Here is a 17723-nt window from a genome sequence, read left to right on the forward strand (position 1 = left end):
TAACAGACTCTCCCTCCCTTCCCATCTCCCCTGCCCCTTTCTTTTTTCCACCACAGCTCTGCTCCGGGCCAATAGCTTCCAGTCTGTAACTCCCAACAAATACCAGAGCTGCAGAAGAAAATTCCAGTCCAGTGAGTCATGAGCTCTCTGGGAGTGGGTGGGGAGGGACAGGGGCAGTGTCCTCTGGTTCATTCTCAGGGGCAGCTGTTCTCATTCCATGCGTGTCCTCTCTGACCTGGGCTCCTGGATGCGAGCAGCAAGGAAAGAAATAGTAGTTTGGCTTTGTTTCCACTGCTGACTCGGGGAAGCATTTTCCAAGGATTTGGGACCTTCCCTGCCTCTTCAGCTCCTCAGTCTGGAATCATGGAGCCTTACAGCTCTACGGTTGCACCTGGAAGGGGTCTTAGCAACCACTGGCTCCAAGATTTTTGAAACACAGGTGGGGAAACTGAGGCCCAGAGCCTCTACGTGTTTTCATTCCAGGCACTGGAGTTCGACTGGGGGCATCAGCCGAATGATCTCATGCAGTCATGGGCAAAGCAGTGAAGGAAGCCACACCCACACCCACTCGCATACCCACCCACCCAGGCACACACACCTGCTGCTTCATCTGAGCACGCTTTGACCCCAGGGTCCCAGAGAACGCTGGGTGAGGGCCAAGGGCTGCCGCGGATGCATTAGACTCCCACTAGGGGGCGCACTAACCACACGCACGGTTGCACAGCATCCTGGGGCTGGCCACACTCTCTGTGCTGCTCTGCAGCCCTTAAGGAGCAGGCATGCATTCCCTCCCCGGTCCTGAGAGAGGGACAGGGACTCTCAGTCCATTTCCAAGTCCACCTTTGGCCTCCCCCTGCTCCCACACTCCCTCCTGGGCCTTGCTCTGGAAGAGGTAGACCCAGGAAAGCCTTGGGTTAGACAGGGGTTTCTAAAAAGAACCATTGTTGAAGTTGGAACAGAGCACTAGTTAGTTGGCTCCTTCCTTGTGAGTCAGTCCTGACTCCTGGCCCATGAGTCATTCTCCCAGCAGCCCTCAGACTCGAGCCCCCCCCCCCCTTCCTTGGGTCAGGCTGGGATAATGGGTGCCTCTGGAGCTGGACCACAGCTGCACACCTGCAGGCCATTTCACCTGGGGGCACCCTGAAATGGCTCTTGAATCATCTTGCAGTCCCAGGCAGTGAGGACCACGAGAATAGGGAATGTTTACTGAAGGCCTGGGTCACTTCATTTCCTCAGCCTCCTAGCCCCTCCCCAAATCACAAGAATTCTGCTTCCACCGGTGGGTCCATTTGGGTAGGTGCCATCCAGTGCTTCCAGCTGACTTTAAGGAGTGCCCCGAGCACAAGGGGCTCTGCCCTGCTTTTAAGAAGTTCTCGGTCTGGGCTGTGAGCAGCGAGTCTGGGGGCCCCTTCCCCAGCAGGTTAGAGGGTGCTGGAGAAGGCGTGGGAGAGAGAGGACTGCTAACCAGAAGCATGGTTTCTGGGATGGACCTGACAATCTCAATGTGTCTTTAGTTTTCCTAGGTGTTAGTTCTCGGGCCTCTGAGGGCGGGCCTTGAGTTGGGATCGTATCTGTGGGCCTGGCCTAGAGGAGGCATTCAGTTCTATCTAGCTTGCTGAATGAAAGAGAAAATGAGTGAACAAACATATGAACCAAGGAACAAGCCTCCTGCCCCTAGAGGGCGCTCTGAGACCTCAGGAGATTTGAGCATTGCCTAAACACCAAATTCTGGGAAGCTGCACCCTGGAATCCCAGTCTTTGTAAAAATCCTCACGGCCATCTTTTTCGTCCTCTTCATTTTGCCCAAGAGGAAACCCCAGTGGGCAACACTGGTCCTGTAGTAGTGAGCAGAACCTGGGGCACCATCTCCTCGGTCCACTCACTGCCCTGTCAAGGCTGGTTCTGGCCCCAGCCCCAGGTGGGAGGACAGAGGGAGCTGTCACCCTCCCCCAGCTGACCATAGTCACCAGAATGGCCTCTAGAATCGAAGGGAAAGGTCACCGCCGGAGGGCCCAGCGAAGAGACAGCTGAGCCAGAGGAGGCTTGAGGGGCTGTAATCTGGGCCCTGATCTGCTTATCAACCCCTTTGCATGATGGGACCAGAAGGGCCAGCAGCACCCAGGACTGAGGCCCTGGCAGAGGGCACAGCAGCCTGGCTGGACCATGCCAAGCCTTCAAGGAAAACAAGAAAGAACCCGCAGAGAAGGATCTGAGGTGGTGAGTTAGGAATCCCTGGGCTTACAAGTTAGAGAACTCTTGGCCATAGTTGGGGTCCATAGCCCCCTCTGGAACAGGTCAGCAGTTCAGCAGTGTCTTTATTGGGCACAACTCATGTACGTGGGCAGAAGAGAAGGATTAGAGTTAATATTTAGCTCGTGTGCAGCATTTACTTGGCATCCTACACCGGGCACCACTTTTTACCCCATTTTATCCCCTCAGCCTCCCCATGAAGCAACGCTAGACTTCCCGTCTTTCATGTGAGGAAAGTGAGAGTCTAAGTAACTTGCTCAGTGTCAGGCAGCTGGTGTGGGTGTGAAGGAGGCGGGCTTCCAGGCTCCCCCTTTGCCATCCTCTGAGGGAACCCCAAAACCTCAGCCACCTCAGGCAGGTGAGATTTCCTGTCACCTCTCAGCTTACCTCTGGTCTTCCCCTCCCAGGTGGCAGCTTCACAGGCAGGCATCCCTTCAAGCCCTGCCCAAGTTGTCCTGAAGTGGGTGCGTGAGGAACATGAGTGCCAAGAGGCCTCACTGGCAGGGGTGGGGGCAGGGGTTAAAGAAAGGAGAGAGGGAGCAGCCTCCGGGTCACGACCTTGCGAACCCCAAGGCTTTCCTGTCAAGTTTGGTTCCCTAGGTGTCCCTGGCACTGTGTCAGAAGGTTCCAGAGAGCTCCTCAGGGGAACAAAGAGTCAGTCTGTTGAGCTGAGGGGACTTTGAGACAAGCTCAGGAGTTTGATTTGGGAGGTAGCTGAGGGAAGAGAATGAGGGGGCAAGGGAGAGGAGGAGAAGGAATTTGGCAGGAATTTGGCAAGCCGAGGACAGGAAGCAAGGCAACAACTGACTCACAGCGTTTGCCTTTTTAGGCTCGAAACATCTCATTGTGGGCCGCAACGGGGGCTGAGGGTTTGGGTGACAAGCTGGCCAGCCGCCTCCCCCGCATCGGCTCCTGGCAGCCCGGGGCCTTCTCCCAGCAGCTCCTTCCTGCCGCCCTCGGATCTGTTCCCCTGAGTTCTCCTCTCCCTCAGAAGCATTCTGGAGGGCTTCGCTTTGGAAGCCTGCTGAACTTGTGTGTGTAGTGACTGTCGTGTCAGAGCCCAGGACTGGGATACGCACTCTGACACACATTTGTGTACAAGGAAAGCAGGACAGAATCCTGAAGAACCCCCCACCCCCCGCCCCGTGTGGTTCCCCCATGCGGATGAGTCTGGAAAGAACTCTTCTGGGGGTGGGGCTTGGGTTTGGCCTGGCCTGGCCTGTGTGGGCTCCACAGCAGGAGTGTCTCACCCAATGCTATGGGGAAACTGAGGCCAGGGGGTTGTATTGAGTTAGGAAGTGAGCTAACATCTGAAGGCTGGACACCTCGGAGGGAAATAGGAAGGGGTCAGCTGAGCAGCCAGAAGCAGGGAATCTGACAGGAGTGGCTGAGAGACGTTGGTCCTGGGAGGTCTCTGGGGGATAGACTCTATGTGCTGGAAGGGTTCACAGGAGAGCTGGCTGGGCTGAAGGGTCAGACACAGAGTGGACAAATGTGAAAAGGAGCATGGCATTTTCTGAATCCCTCTCAGGACATATTATTGGAATGGTCCCATGTGGAAGCAAAGCCCTCGAGATTTTAGATTTAAGGTTACCAGAGGGCATATTTGTGCACACGTACACACGTGTGTGCACTCGGGAGAGGGAGAGATGGATCTTATAGGCTACGACTGTCACAATTCTGCCGTTACCAGACTCATTGACTCATTGATCCCCAGGGTCCTGGCCACACTCCTTTCTCATGTTGGTCTGAGCACATACACTGCATCTCGTTTGTTCCCTGACCAACAGGAACTTGGCATGAACCCCACTCCATATGCTTCAAATGATTTGATACTCATTATAACCTCCCTCCCTAGTGTTCTCTCAAAATCTCAAGGTAACCATCCTGAGAGCCCCTTGGTGCCCGTGTGAGAAGGAAGAGCCTGATTCATTAGCAGTGACCATCTACCCTGTCTGTGCCCACAGCTAATGGCCAGGCATCTTGTGGGAAGAGGCCTCAGATGGTTTATTGGCCAAGTGAGTTAACGCAGTCCAGATGCCAACCACAATGGCTTTGGGGGAAACTTCAGAGGTAGCCGTCCATTTCCAAGAAACGCCCTGGAGATATCTCAGGAACGTTCTCATGGGAGTGAGAAGTGCAATGGTTCTTAGACTTTTCGTCCTAGGACCTCCTCTCCCCCACAGGCTGTCATTCCTGCACCCATTCCTCCAAGGTCAAACTCTGGGCACTGGAGTCTCGGAATCAGTCTCCAGCACCTTCCACCCTCTGGCTGTGTTTATCGAGTTGGAGCTTCTCTTCAAACCTCCACCTTTTCATGATAAAATAACGTAAAAAACAGCTCTGTAATGGAGAGTATGTTCTTTCCTTGGCAGGTTCGACACCAGTGAACAACAGAAGAACCATGTCACCTTCAGAGGAAGCTGCCCCTCTTTCTTCTTCCTCATTGTTTTCTCCTTCATCTTCTCCTCCATCTTTGTCTTCAGGCGGTGTCCCAGGGAATGTCCTGGATGGCTTCTCCCCACCTCAGGTAAATGCCCCTTGGGGCCCTGCCCCGGTGTTAGGAAGGTGAGCTGCCTGTGCCCCTCCTACCCCCGCCCTTAACTCTGGATTCTGAGCAGTCTGAGGTCCCCCAAGTGCAAAGCCAGGGCCAAGAAATGCCCACCCAGGCCTTTTTCACTTGTGCCCTTCATGAAAGCTCATCCATCCTGCTCCTTCTCAGCCAGCCCCAGGGCACAGCCACTCACTCAGCAGACTCTGTGGGGCATGGACTCTGGGCAGGACTGTGGCATGCAGAGATGCTAGGACATCTGCTCTGCCCTTGAGGGCCTGGCAGAGAACGTTGAGGAGCTCACAGCTGACGGATGGCAGACACAGAACTGAGGCTGCCTTTGACAGCAGCTGAGCCTCTTGGAGGTCCATCCCTCTTGAACAGAAAAGGACATCACTGAGATACTCAAGTTTGAACTGTATCCTTCAGTATGAGTTTATCAAGCCTCTGTTACCTGCCAGACCCTAGTCTGGGCTCTGGGAAGTAGAGTGCACAAGACAAATCAAGGTACGTGCTCTTGTCAAGCCCCTGTCCCATGACCTGCCCTTAAGCACCAGAGCTTTTAGCAGGGCACAGCCACTTCTAGAATGTCCCTGTGTTCTTCCTTTGCCAAGGGGCCAAGTCCCTGCTCGCTACAAATGGCTACTTTCTCAGTGGTGCAAGGCATGAGTCAGTTCTAGAAGGGTCAGTGGAAAGTCCCAACGGCCATCTTTCTGCCACCACAGCTCCAGCCCAGAAGGGTAACTGTCTCTCCTTCGCTTAATAGTCTCCAAGGAAGAAGCCTTGGCCTCTCGGTTGTTGGAGGAACACACCTATCTACGGGTGGAATGTTCCCTTAGTAGGAACCGTGGCTAAGTTCACCTTGGGGCATCTGGTCTGGCCACACATAGAGACCAGGCCAGCTCTACCTGGCTGCCTGGCTGGCCCAGGAGCTGGTCAGTGCAGTCACCTTCCATTCTGGCTTCCGGCCCACCTAATCCAGCACCCAGCAAAGCCTTTGATCACTGCTGATACAGGGCTCTGGGCAGATCCCAGCAGGTCCCAAGGCAGCCACTTAGAATGAAGAGTGGCCCTTTGAAATCATCCTAGACAGAATTCTTTTTTACTTTGGGGTTTGGAGATCTGAAGCGAGGCAGGGAGGGGAACATGGGCTGAGAAATGCCTCCCCATATAAATAAATGCTGGGAATCCCTAAATACCCATTGATTTTGCCCATCTCCTCTAGGTGATAGATTACAACCCGCCCTCGCAGGTCTCAAGAGGTCACTTCAGCCCTTCTACTCCAATCTTTCTGAGGCGCGCCAGAGCCCAGGCAGCACCCAAGGACATGCACCTGTATCTGCCTCATGACCAAGTGCTGGAGCGGGCGGAGTACTGCATGGTGAGGCCCCAGACACCCAGCCCTGCAGAGACGGCTTCTGATGGGTGTCAGGAAACAGAGTCCCTTCTTGGGGATGCCAGAAGCATCCACGGAGGCCCACACCCCGCTGGAGGGAAGGACAGGTGCTTGCCAGACCAAGAGCTATCCCCCGGGGCTGGAGAGGACCCAGGAGAAAGGAAAACAGAATCCGGAAGGAGAGAGGAGGGTGGGTCACAGCTGACAGAGGGGAAGAGGCTGGGCTTGAAGAAGTTAGTCCTCACCCCAGAGCAGAAGACAAAGCTGCTGGACTGGAATGACTCCCTCCCTGAGAGTGTGAGCCTGGAAGCTGGGGCACAACCTGCCCAGAAAAGTGCTGACAGTGGTCGACGAGGCCATGTGCTGAAACCAGTCAGCCCCTTGCTGCTCCCCTGGACAGCGCGAGAGACCCCACCAGCCCAGGGAAAGGCTCAGGAGAAGACGGGGACCCCAGCTGAACGGGCTCCAGGGGAGCCAAGCGTCCCTCCACCCAAGTCCCCACTTCGGCTCATAGCAAATGCCATCCGAAGGTCCCTGGAGCCCCTCCTCCCCAACTCCACCAAGCCAGAATCAAAGCCCTTGCCCCCCACCCAGCCACACTCCTGCACTCGCTCGTTCAGCCTTCGAAAAACCAGCTCCGGTAAAGACTACAGCCAGCAGTCCCCAGGGAGAGACATGGCACGCAGGACCTCAGCCTTCTTCTCCTGGGGCTCCCCACCCGCCAGGGCTGCCCAGCCTCCGCACCCTCGCCTTCCTGACCCTGCCCTCCGTACCCACAGTTTGCCCAACCGGCCATCCAAGGTGTTTCCTGCATTAGTGTCCCCATCCTGCCACAAGATGGAAGATGTCCCCACACTCCTTGAGAAAGTGAGTTTGCAGGAGACCTTCCCAGATGCTTCCAGGGTTCCAAAGAGGAAGATCTCACTCTTCTCCTCACTCAGACTCAAAGACAAATCTTTTGAGAGTTTCTTCCAAGAATCCAAACAAAGAAAGGACCTCCAGGACCTGTTTAGCATCCGCAGGGGCAAAGGGGAGCCCGTGGACAGTGCCCAGCCCCTGGAGAAGCTGGCACAGCCTTTCACTAGCACCTGCCTGGAGCAGAGGGTCCATCCTTCTCCAGACAAAGATGCAAGTAAGTGGCTCTTTCCTAACAAAAGTCTGCAGTTCGTGCTGGGCAGTTAACCATTCTTACTGGACTAACAACGGGCATCTTTCCCTTTCTTTTGCTTCCCAAATTAAATTCTGACAAAAGTAGGAAAATTTGAATTTGAAAAACGTGAAAAATTGGGGGAAAAAATTGAATTTGAAATTACATTACAGAAAGTTTTGAAAGAGACAAAGAATCGACCATAATCTCGCCATTTTCTCACTCATTATCCATGTATGGCAACTTTTACTAAGTTTGACCCCCAAAATTGTATTTTTCTTTTTTTTTTAAGTTTATTTATTCATTTTGAGAGAGAGAGAGAGAGAATGTACGCATGAGCAGGGGAGAGGGGCAGAGGGAGAGAATCGTAAACAGGCTCCATGCTCAGCACAGCCCAATGCGGGGCCCAATCCCATGAACTGTGAGATCATGACCCGAGCCTAAATCAAGAGTCAGATGCCCAGGTGCCACCCAGGTGCCCCCAAATTGTATTTTTTTAATCAACAATATAGCATAACTATTATGACAGTCACACATAGTCTACATAAATGCGATTTAATGGCAGTAGAATGTTATTAACATTAGTGGATATGTTACTTCATTAAATAAATTATTTTTATCTAGAAAATAATAAAACTATTTTTTAAATTTTTTCAATTTTTAGATGTTTATTTATTTTTGAGAGGGAGGGAGAGACAGAGTGTGAGCAGGGGAAGGGCAGAGAGAGGGAAACACAGAATCTGAAGCAGGTTCCGGGCTCTGAGCTGTCAGCACAGAGCCCGACGCGGGGCTCAAACTCAGGAACCATGCGATCGTGACCTGAGCCGAAGTCAGACCCTTAACCAACTGAGCCCTATAGGTGTCCCCAAACTGTTTATTGTTTAAATTATGCCTATGAATATATTTATATTTTATATATGTGGTATTGAACGAACATTTTTTATGCATATAGGTTTTTCTTTCCTTCGAATTATTTTTTTAGGATAGGTTCCAAGAAATGAGATTACTGGATTAAAGATGCAAATTTTTTTTTCTTAACTTACACTAACATTGTTTCTTAATGGTATGGATAAAAGATGCATGGGGCCTCTCTGTGTTATTTCTTACAACTGCATGTTGTCAGTTTCAATTAAACCGAGAGAAAGGTAACAGTTTATATTCCACCACTAATGTATGAAGTACCTTTTCCGCCATACCGTCATCTGTATTGAGTCTCATATTTTAAAAATATTGCTGTTTTACTAGTCAAAAAATGGTGCCTCTTTTAATCTTAGGTTTTTTTATTACTATTTAAAAACAGTTATATATGTGGTTAACAATGGAAACCTAGGCTTTTTATATTTAAATCTGATTATAATTTTTAAATGATTGAATTAATAAATTGGAAGAATCCGACAATGTGAAAATATATTTTCTAGAAAGTAACATATATTCTCTGTCCCCCTCCTCCTTGCCAAAGTTTTGGTATGTATCTTTAGAGACAGTTTAAACACATGATTTTTTTTTTTTAATTGTTGATATTTGGTTGATGGCTTTAAATAAACTGTGATTCTCCTGTCCCTATTCTTGAGCAACTTTGTTTTTATTTATTTATTTTTAACTTTTTTCTTTTTTTAACTTTTATTTTGGAACTTTAGTTTTCAAGCAAAAAATTAATTTCCTTCTTTGGTGCCTTAATCAGAAAGCTGTACAGATTAACAAGAGACTTTATTTTCAGCCAAGCTCAGGATAGGCACAAACAGGCTGGAGTTTAATTACACCCTTTACATCACATCGTAAACTTTAATGTGTTGTGCACTTTTTGATAGATAGTACATTCATGTAGTTTAAAATAAAAGGGTATACAATGCACAAAATAAATAGTCCTATCTCCCTTCCCTGTCCCTGAGCCATCCAGGTCCTATCCTTGATGACAGATGTTATCATCAACCTCTTAGGCATTCTTGCAGACAGAATTCATGCATATAAGAGTAATTTTATAAATGACAATATTTGTTTCTTTTTTTACATTAAGGTAGTATGCTAGTGTATCGTACACACTTTGTGTTATGCTTTTAATTTTATTTTAGAGATCATTGCATGTGGGCACATAAAGACCTTTCTCCTTTGTTTTATGGCTGCACAGGATCTCTGCACAGGTGTAGATGTGGATTTAGGTAGCCAGGCCCCCAGGATGGAAAGTCAATTACAGATCTTTTGCTACTGCAAACAGTGCTGTTGTAATTAACTGAGAACTTAGGCCATTTGGCATATGTGGAGTAGTAGAGTACTGTGGAGTATATGTGGAGTACTGGAACGACGGATATGTGAATCAGGGATTTTAATCGAGATTGCCAAATCCGCCATCAAAATGGTGCCGGTTCAGCAAAATATGAACGTGGTGTTTCGACACTTGCACTAACCAATGGGCTATCCAATTTTTTTTTAATCTTTACCAATGTGATAGGTGACTGAGTACCTTTTCAATTTAAAAAGTCATTTGTATTTCCTTTTCTATGACCTATTATCTCTTCTATCCAGTTTTCTGTTGTACTGTTGGTATTTTTCTTAATGATGTGAAGGGACTCTATTAAAAGGGAAATTTAGCCCTTTTGTTGTGACAGGAATTACAAATATTTTTTTTCCAGCCTCTTGTTTGTTTATGGTGGATTTTGTCACATAAAAGTTTTATTTTTATATCGTTGTTATAAGCAGTTTTTCATTTTATGGCTCCTAGCCTTTATATAATAGTTCAGAAAGCACTTCTTCCAAGTTTTAGAAAAGAATTTTCTTACAGTATCTTTTAGGTTTTCTTGTTTGTTTTTAATTTTTTACATTTAAATATTTATATCAAGAAAAAATCCTAATATAAAATGTGAGGTATGGATCCAGCCCTGTTTTGGTTTTGTTTTGTCTTAAGCTGTCTCCCTGTTTATTCTAAAATAATTTAGTGACTAATCCATCTTTTCTCTTATGTGAAATGATGTATTTGTCATGTATCAAATTCCTGTACTTGGATGGATTTCCCTATGTGTCAGTACCACACTGTTTTAATTATTTTGCTTTATATATTTATACCCTTTTAAATTTATGTATGTACTGTCAGATAGGAACAGTATTCCATGATTGATCCTCTCTTTCAAAATTTCCTGGCTCTTCTTCCTTGTTTGATATTCTATCTGAACTTAGCCTCAGCTTGTTTATGTACAAAAAAAGATCCTATGAGTATTTTCATGGCATTAAGTTTACAAACTAAGTTGGCAAGAATTCACAACCTTATGATATAAATTGCCTTTCCATTTGCTCTCTGTTTTATGACACCGCCCCCAGAATATTTTAAACCTTACATCATACAGGTCTTGCATATTTATTAAGTTTATTATAATGTATTCGTTTTTATTATTGCTAGTGTAAATAAGATCTTTTGATATATCTTTCTACTATTGTTTGTATATCTGAAATGTATTGACTTCCTTATAAATACTTTTTGCCCATCCATTGTGCTGCCTTCTACTTGCTTGTGAAAGCTTTCCAGTGGCTTCTCCTGGGTCCTCCCTGAATATGCAATCCCAACATCTGTAAATAATGATAATTTTACCTCTTGTTTACAAGACATATACCTCTAATTTATTTTGTTTCCTTAGTTTCTTTGGTTTCTAGAATCTCCAGAATAGTATTAACTAAAAGTGGTGATAATGGTTTCCTTATGACATTCCTAACCTTAATGAGAATGCACCTCATTAAGGAGAATGTTTTCCCATCTAAGCATGATGCTTGCTTCTGGGTTGACTGGGATATATTTAAACACTTCAAGGAAATTGCCATCTAACCCTACTTTACTGAAAGTATCTTAAATCGTGCATGGTTGTTGAATTTTATCAAATGATGCTCGGCACCCTTCAAGATAATGGTATGATTTTATTTTCTCCATAGTTTGATTAATACTATGAATTATGTAATAGATTCACTGATATTGAACCATCCTTATATTGCTAAAATGAATACCACTTGGTCATGACATCTTATTATTTTAATATAACTGTTCTGTTTGTTAGTATTTTATTTAAGATTTTTGCATTAAATTCATTCAGAAGATTGGTCTTTACTTCATTTATTTCACATTTAGATGACTTTTGTATATGCTGATTACAATAAGTGGGGGCCAGTGTGTTTTCCTGATTTATTTATCACGGAGAGCTCTTTCATTTACATTCACTGAGAAATGGTATGGCTTCCTTGGCTTGGAACAGAATGAGAAGGTAGAGAATGGAATTAGGTTAAGGCTGACCAGCCTTAGAAATAGTGCCTGGGCCCATCTCATGGGAGAGTTTGTCTTTCTCTCAGGTGCTCTCAGGTCAATATCCTAAGAATGCAAAGATTTTCCCTACCCTATGAGATTAGGCTCAGATTAGTTTCCTTTTACTACTTTTTGAATTTATTTATTTCTTAATAAAGGAATTTATTATTCCTTTCATTTCCCTGTCCAGCCCACCAATCACACACATACACACTGACATTGCTCTCTCCACAGTTAACCTGTGGGTACGCTCCCATGCAATGGAGAAAAAGAACCATATCATTACTGAAAATGAGAAACTTTCAAAACGTATTCAAATGGACATACCTCAAACTTACAATCACTTGAATAAATCGGCTGAAATTTAATTTTTCTCTTTTCCACAAAACTTTCTGGGTTCATTGATAGTATACATAAACTTCTCAGGGTCCTTGAATTACTTAGAGGCATAAACTGATTTCAAGCACTTCCCGGTGCCGATTTTATACAAACAATTTTGAATGCGAGGTATCATTCTCATATATAATTAAAGCACCCCGAGAACCTCCTTTTTCTTTTTGCATTAAATCTTTATTGTAGGATAAAATATACACATTAAAGTACACAACTAATGAATTTTTGCAAAGTGCACATTTGCTTAAATACGCCTGAGATTAAGATCTAGAAAATCACCAGCACTCAGAAGCCTCAGTCATGCTTCTTCCCACATACATGTGACACCCAACAAAAGTGCTTACCATCTGACTTCCATCATCTCGGATTGCTTCTGCAGTTTTTTGACTTTATAAACGTTGAATCATTCAGTATTGTGGTAGGCAGGATTCTCAGAGGGCCCATGCTTTCTGCCCTGCAGATCTCATCTTCCTGAGTATGGTGGGAACGTGAACATGATGGATCTCACTCCTGTGATTAGGTTACCAGAGTTTGTGAATGTAATTAAGTTCTAAACCAATTGACTTTGGGTTAATCAAAAGGGAGATTATCCTGGGTAGCCCTAACCTAATTGGAGGAGCCCTTAATAAGGAGGGGGCCCTTCCTGAAACTCACTGGGTGAGAAAGATAGGATCCTGCTGGCCTGGAAAAAGTCAACTGTCATACTATGGGAGGCCCTACGGACAGCGGGTCTCTGAGAGTGAAGATGGGCCTCCAGCAGACAGCCAGCGAGAAAACGGGCCCCATCTCCTATGACCACCAGGAACTGGTTGCTGCCAACAACCTGAATGAGCTGGGAGAGAACTCTGAGCTGCAGATGAGACCCCAGCATGGCAGACACATCAATCGCGACTTTGTGAGACACCCAACAAGAGCATCCAGTTGAGCCGTGCCTGCCTCCACTTTTGACCTATACGACTGTGACATAATAAATGGTATCATCATAGGTGCCGAATCTGAGTTCATTGCTTCCACAACAACAGAAAATACAAGTATGTATTGTGCCTGGCTTCTTCCGTTAAACATTATTGGCGGGGGCGGGGCGGGAGGGGATGTGGGCAGGGTTCAATATTGTTGTAGGCAGCAGTGGTTCATTCTTTACATTGTTACCTTTTATTCCCTTGTGTGAATATGCCACGATCGTGCATTCTGAAGCTGGGCATTTAGGTGTTCTCAGTTGCTTTTATTGTGAATAATGCTGCTTTGAGCATTCTTACACCTATCACTTGTGTTGGCTATTGTCAAAGATAAACAAAGCCAGATGCCATGAAAGGTGTTAAGGACAGATTTTAACTGATAATACACTATTGCAGCAGAAGAGAGAGTCCAACATGAAGTGAACTCACCTTTGAACTTTACAGAGGTGGCTGGGTGTTCTACAGGGTGATTGAGGGAATAGGGAGGGGCTGAGCAAAGGCTCAGTAGAGTCAAGGAAGTGAAGAATTATAAAGGTTTGGTCGGCATAAATGCTGAATAGGCTAGTTGTGTGTGTTAGCTGGCAATTATTGAAGTTAGGATTCTATCTTCCCGTAGAGACTGGGAGACAGAGGTCCTATCCTTCCTGATGATTACCTTTCAAAGGCCTGGCTTTCAGGTTCTTGAGAAAGACATTCTTGAGTGGTAGGAGATTCATATACATCTCAAGGGGACCAAGGACTGCAAGAAAGGGCAGTCAGAGCCCTATCAGCAGGTGCTGACTAGAACAAACACTAAATTGCTTTGTCAGTCAGCCTTGAGTTTTCTCAGGTAGGTACTTTAAGGAGGGCTAGGGTTATCTTAGGGATGTGACCTTGAGTTGTTAGAAACTGTTAGTGTTCAAGTCTTTTCGCAGAGGAAGAAGTGGGTGGGCTAAATAATTTATGGTGAGAGTCTATAGTTTTTATAGACTATAAAAAGTTGAGGCCTAGCCAAGAAGAAGCTTGCCCAGAGTTTGTTCAAAGAGAGAAGCTTTATCAGGGAACGCCTGGGAGTGGATTTGATGCGTGGTAGGGTAGGCATGTACGTGGTTTGCATTAGAAGATACCGTCAGACAGTTTTCCAAAGTGGTTGTACGAGTGTTTATACATTGCAGTAGGAAATGAGAGTTATCCCTGACCTACATCCTTGCCAACACTTGACAGTCTCAGTTTTGTTTTATGTTTTGCTCTCACCATGTTTATGAAAGGTATCTCATTGTTTTAATTTGCGTTTACCTGATAATGATGTTGCACTACTTTTGACATTTTCTCTCTCTCTTTTTTAAAGTTCGTTTATTTATTTTGAGAGAGAGCAAGAAAGAGCACATGAGCAGGGGAGGAGCAAAGAGAGAGGGAGAGAGAGAATCCCAGGCAGGCTCCGTGCTGAACCCAACATGGGGCTCGATCCCACAAACTGTGGGATCATGACCTGAGCAGAAATCAAGAGTCAGGTGCTTAACCAACTGAGCCACCCAGGCATCCCTTATTCAGATATTCTCTTGTATGAAATCTCTATTCAGACCTTTTTGCCCAGATGTCTTGCATAGATGGTCCTTTCCTTATTAAGTTGTAATCTGTGTAGATTCTGGATACAGGTCCCCTGTCAGATACATGTGTTATGAGTATCTTCTCTCCCTCTTAGGCTCACTTTTTCACTCTTAAAAAAAAAAAAAACGGGGGAGGGTCAGAGAGAGAGAGGGAGACACAGAATCTGAAACAGGCTCCAGGCTCTGAGCTGTCAGCACAGAGCCGGACGCGGGGCTCGAACTCACGGACCGTGAGATCATGACCTGAGCCGAAATCGGACGCTCAACCGACTGAGCCGCTCAGGCACCCCTCACTTTTTCACTCTTAAAGATATGTATTAATAAACAGAAGTATTTATTCTAATGAAGCCAAATTTATCAATAGTTTCCTTTATTGTTGTTGGTTTCTGCATCCTGTTGATGAAATCTTTCCCTATTCTGAAGTCATAAAGATGTTCTATTTTACTTTCTAGAAGTGTGCCGTCCAATATGGCAGCCACTACTGCACACTTCAGATATGGTTATTATGAGTGAGGACTGCATTTTTTATTTTATTTCATGTTAATAAATTTAAATTTAAAAACTGAAGCAATGCAAAATATTCTTCTAGTAAACACAACGTTTTGCTTTTTGAATTACATTTTACTTTAACCATTAAAATTTTATCACCTAAACAGGAAAGTTCTTTTTTTACAGAAAATTTTTTTTAATGTTTATTTATTTTTGAGAGAGAGGGAGACAGAGAATCTAAAGCAGGCTCCAGGCTCTGAGCTGTCAGCACAGAGCCCAATGTGGGGCTTGAACCCACGAACCATGAGATCATGACCTGAGCCAAAGTCGGGCCCTTAACCGACTGAGCCACACAGGCACCCCTAGCCAGGAATGTTCTGTAAGTATAAAACATGTGCCAGATTCTGAAGACTTAGTATGAATGCAATAATGTAAAATATCTCAGTAATTTCTATATTGACCACATGTTGAAATGATAATATTTTTGACATTTGGGGCTACATAAAATACATGATTAAGACTAATTGCATCTGTTTCTTTTCACATTTTTTAATGTGGCTAATGGAAAATTTTAAGCTACGTGTACGGCTCATATATTTCTTTTGGACAACAGTTATGAAAGTTTTATTCTTCTACCTTTTGCAATTTAGTCTAGTACCAAAGCAGGATAGATATTTGTGTATTCTGTGAGGTAGAGTGAAGGTTTGTTGGTTGTTTTTTTTTTCTTCTTGTTTTTCTTGATTCAGCAGCGTTTATTTTAAAAGGCCATCCTTCTCCTCCATTTCATTGCTGTGACTTCTGTCATAAATTAGGCAGGTCTGTTTTGGGCCTTCTATCCTGTTCCACTGGTTGATTTGTCCTTGCACCTCAGTCAGGAAGTGGTTTTATAATAAGTCTTCATAGCCTGGAATAGACCCTCCACTTTGTTCTTCTTCAAGACTGTCTTGGCTATTCTTGGCGTTTTGTATTTCCATGTGACTTACTGAATCAATCAATCATTTTCCACAAAAATATTTTCTGAACATTCGATTGGGATCCCATTGAATCTATAGATCAATTTGGAGACAATTAACATCTTTGCATGTTGAGTCTTCAAAGCCACGGACATGACATATCCCTGAGGTGTTCTTCGATTTCTTCCCGTGTTTTGTGATTGTAGAGATCTCGCACAATTTTCATTAGATATATTCCCTAGTATTCGATTTTTTGGTGCAGTTATAAATGATACAGTCTTTAATCGATTAATTTACAGACATTTGGTAACTTAAGAATATTGAGTCTTCTGATCTAAGAATATACAATAGTCCTCTATTTAGCCAGAGTTCCTAAAATTCTGGATATAAGTCCTTCATCAGATATGTGTTTGCAAATATTTTCTCCTAGTTGATGGATTATCTTTTTAGTATCATCACAGCATCTTCCAAAGGATGGAAGTTTTTAGTTTGATGAAGTCACCTTTATTAATTCTTTTATAATTTGAGTAATATTTAAGAAATCTCTGCTACACCTAAAGTCACTGAGAATTTCTCCTGGGTTTTCTCCCAGATGCTTTACAGTTTTTAGCTTTCAGGCTTGGATCTACAATCCAATTCTAATTGATTTTTTATAGTGAATTGAAGTCAAGTTTTTTGGCCTGTAGATATCCAATTGTCAGCACCCCTTGTTAAAAAGACTATTCTTTCCCTCATCGAGTTATTCTGGCACCTCTACAGATAATCTGTTGACTATATATGTGTAGGTATCACTCTGTCCTCTTTAATCTGTCCGTTGATCTACATGTTTAGCCTTACACTACTAACATGTGCTCTTGGTAACTGTGGCTTCACCTGAAAACAGGTAGTGGGAGTCCTGCAGTTTTGTTCTTAACTATTATTTTGGCCCCTCTAGGTCTTTTGTGTTTCCATATAAACTTTAGAATGAGCTTGTCAGTTTCTACCAAATAAGCCCGTTAGAATTTGGATTGATATTGTTTTTCATTTATAAATCAGTTTGGGAAGAATTGACAACTGAGTTTCTGTCTGTGACAATGAGATCTCTCTCAGTTTATCTAGGTTTTCCTTAATTTCTCCTAGAAAAGGCTATTAGTGTGCAGTGTGTAGTTCTGCATATTTTTTTATTGAATGTGTCCCTTCAGTGTTTCATTTTTTTGTTGTTGCTATTATAAATGGAATGGCTTTCTTAATTTTTATTTTCTGTTGGTCATTGTTGATATATAGAAACACAATGGACTTTTTATATTGTCCTTGCTCAACTCACTTATTATTCGAGGAGCTTTTTAATGGGATTTTCTATATAGATAATCATGTTGTCTATAAATACAGTTTGACATCTTCCTTTCCAGTTTTTATACCTTTTATTTAAATTTCTTGCCTTGTTTTTCTGCCTGGGACTGCCTATGCAATTGTTAAGAATGTACATCATTGTCTCTCCCCACCCCCCCATAATGGAAGGATTATATTTCACTGCTGAATATATTGTTTGCTGTAGATTTTTAAGGCAGGTACTTTATATTAAAGAAAATTCCATCTTTCCTTAGCTTACTATGACTTTTTATCATGAATAATGGATAAGTGTAATCAAATGCTTTTTTACATCTATGGAGATAATTTTTTTTTTACTTTAATGAATAATGTGCTGAATTACATTGACTGATTTTTTTTAATGTTTCTTTATTTTGAG

At 44.3% G+C, this 17723-nt stretch overlaps 1 protein-coding gene across 7 annotated transcripts in view; it reads left to right on the forward strand.

The window, feature by feature from the left end:
• The window catches only part of MICAL2 (microtubule associated monooxygenase, calponin and LIM domain containing 2), a 223587-nt gene that overhangs the window by 164559 nt on the left and 41305 nt on the right, over window positions 1-17723 (forward strand). For all 7 annotated transcript variants that reach the window (XM_043580680.1, XM_043580682.1, XM_043580676.1 and 4 more), the window contains 3 exons: window positions 57-131; window positions 4626-4780; window positions 6027-7329. In XM_043580680.1, the coding sequence (XP_043436615.1) occupies window positions 57-131; window positions 4626-4780; window positions 6027-7329 (1533 nt within the window). The remainder of the gene's footprint in view (window positions 1-56; window positions 132-4625; window positions 4781-6026; window positions 7330-17723) is intronic.

The sequence above is a fragment of the Prionailurus bengalensis genome, chromosome D1 (assembly GCF_016509475.1).
Source record: "Prionailurus bengalensis isolate Pbe53 chromosome D1, Fcat_Pben_1.1_paternal_pri, whole genome shotgun sequence".
Taxonomy (NCBI): domain Eukaryota; kingdom Metazoa; phylum Chordata; class Mammalia; order Carnivora; family Felidae; genus Prionailurus; species Prionailurus bengalensis.